Source organism: Vigna unguiculata, chromosome 10 (genome assembly GCF_004118075.2).
Source record: "Vigna unguiculata cultivar IT97K-499-35 chromosome 10, ASM411807v1, whole genome shotgun sequence".
Taxonomy (NCBI): Eukaryota; Viridiplantae; Streptophyta; class Magnoliopsida; order Fabales; family Fabaceae; genus Vigna; species Vigna unguiculata.
Window position 1 is genome coordinate 14671320 of NC_040288.1, and position 1959 is coordinate 14673278.

Here is a 1959-nt window from a genome sequence, read left to right on the forward strand (position 1 = left end):
ATGGTTGAGATGAAATTATTCACAACACTAAGAAGAAGAAGAAGAAGAAGAAGAAGAAACGACGATGGACGCAGCGACGACAACAATGGTGGAAAAGGAGGAATAGAAGGAGGAGGAGGAAGAAAAAAAAGAATAAAGAAAGGAAGAAGAAGAAAGAAGAAGAAAAATAAAAAAGGATGAAGAATTAGAAGAATAAATCATGATATTTAACAATGAATAATTATCAACAAATTTTAACAACATTATTCAAATATAGATCATTATGTGTTTACATACTTCAAATCATCTATAAACAAAGTTATTCAAATATAATAATCTAAACACATTAGCTAATACAAAAACAAATCTAATCTATCTATCTAATATCCAAAAATATAAAAGTCATGATTATATAAGATTTGTACATCATTTTTATGATCACAATAGAAACTTATAGAATAAGTTTACAAGTTTATGGGATTTAGAAAAAATCATTGTATTTGTCCTTATTACATTGTGTTGCAGCCATATCAAAATTATGTCAAATAAAAAAGTGTCTTTTAAATTAGACACTTCACTGAGTATCACACATGTATTAATGTTTGATAAGTGTCTGACATGTGAACACACCATTTATAAAATTTTCAACTTTCTTTTCATGTAATTGTTTATCTTCCATCACAATAAATTTTGAGTGTATATCACACTTTCTCAATAATTTAATCTTTTAATTTAATATTATTGTAACTTTTAAAATATTACATTATTCTTCAGGAGGGATGGATGAATGTTACAGGTTTAAAAAGACAATTATCAAGTTAAGCTCTATATGAAATAGTAAATACTTATTACATTATATAGTTTAACAATTGAACTTGATTAACATTAAATAAGTCAATATAAAAATAGAATATTTTATTACTGTAACAAACACTATCCCAAGAACTTGTAAGTAGTAACTTAAAAATTAAAAAAAAAGATTTCAACATCATAAGAGTAATGTTTTATTACAAATTGATAATATTGATATATAAGATAGTAGAAAAAAAATCAAAACTTATTACATAAAATGGTTTGGGTGTACACTTAACAGGCAATAACTGAGGAAATTGGACTGAATGCAAATTGAGAGTCCCAAGCATAATTGAATACAGTGGCACCATTAAACAGAGGTTGACCATCACTAACAAGACAAACATCACCTAAAACTTTCAAATATGAAGCTTCAACTGCTTCAATAGTTTGAAATCCTTTACAGTTCAACTTCACATTCTTTTGAACACATGCACACTGATTTCTGATAGTCACAGTCCATTCTATCTTTCCATGCACTTTTCTTCCTGATGGAGATTGGGTTACAATGATATCGCTCAAAGAACATTGACTATAACCTGAAATCATCATGCATAATACATATCATCAACAATATTTTGTAAACAAAACTTACATTTCTCTTATGAGAGAAAATCACACCTTGAGAAACAAGGACAAGTAAGAGAGTTGCAACAAGAATCTTCTCCATTTCTTATAACACAAATACAAGTTTCAATTTTCCAAATTGTTATGCAAAGAATAACATTGTATGTAATATTATTTATAAACCTATTGGAATGTATCTTTCAATTTGTTTTTTCATTTGAGAACATAATTAAATCTGAATTTAATTGTTATAAATTAAAAAAATAGTATAAATTAGCAAAAGAAAAATATAGTTGTAATTACATACATAATTATGTAAATAGATATATTAAAAATGAAAGAAATAACAACAAATCGTAATGGTTGACTATTCGTGCTTATCTTTATTATATCATTATGATAATACATCAATAAATCTTATAAAGGTAATACATCAATAAATTCTATATTATTTCCCATACACGTAAATACTTAAATCAAATCAAATTCTTGCTTAATAATAATTATTTTTTTCCTAATACTACAATATTTAACTATTTCACATGAATTTAAACTGTTAAT

At 25.5% G+C, this 1959-nt stretch overlaps 1 protein-coding gene across 1 annotated transcript; it reads right to left on the reverse strand.

The window, feature by feature from the left end:
• Positions 1–1065: 1065 nt before the first annotated feature.
• On the reverse strand, positions 1066–1501 carry LOC114165283 (protein TAPETUM DETERMINANT 1-like). Its single transcript, XM_028049937.1, has 2 exons — positions 1453–1501; positions 1066–1370 (listed from the first exon to the last, which is right to left on the reverse strand). The coding sequence occupies exons 1-2, from the start codon at positions 1499–1501 to the stop codon at positions 1066–1068; spliced, it is 354 nt and encodes a 117-aa protein (XP_027905738.1).
• Positions 1502–1959: the final 458 nt, after the last annotated feature.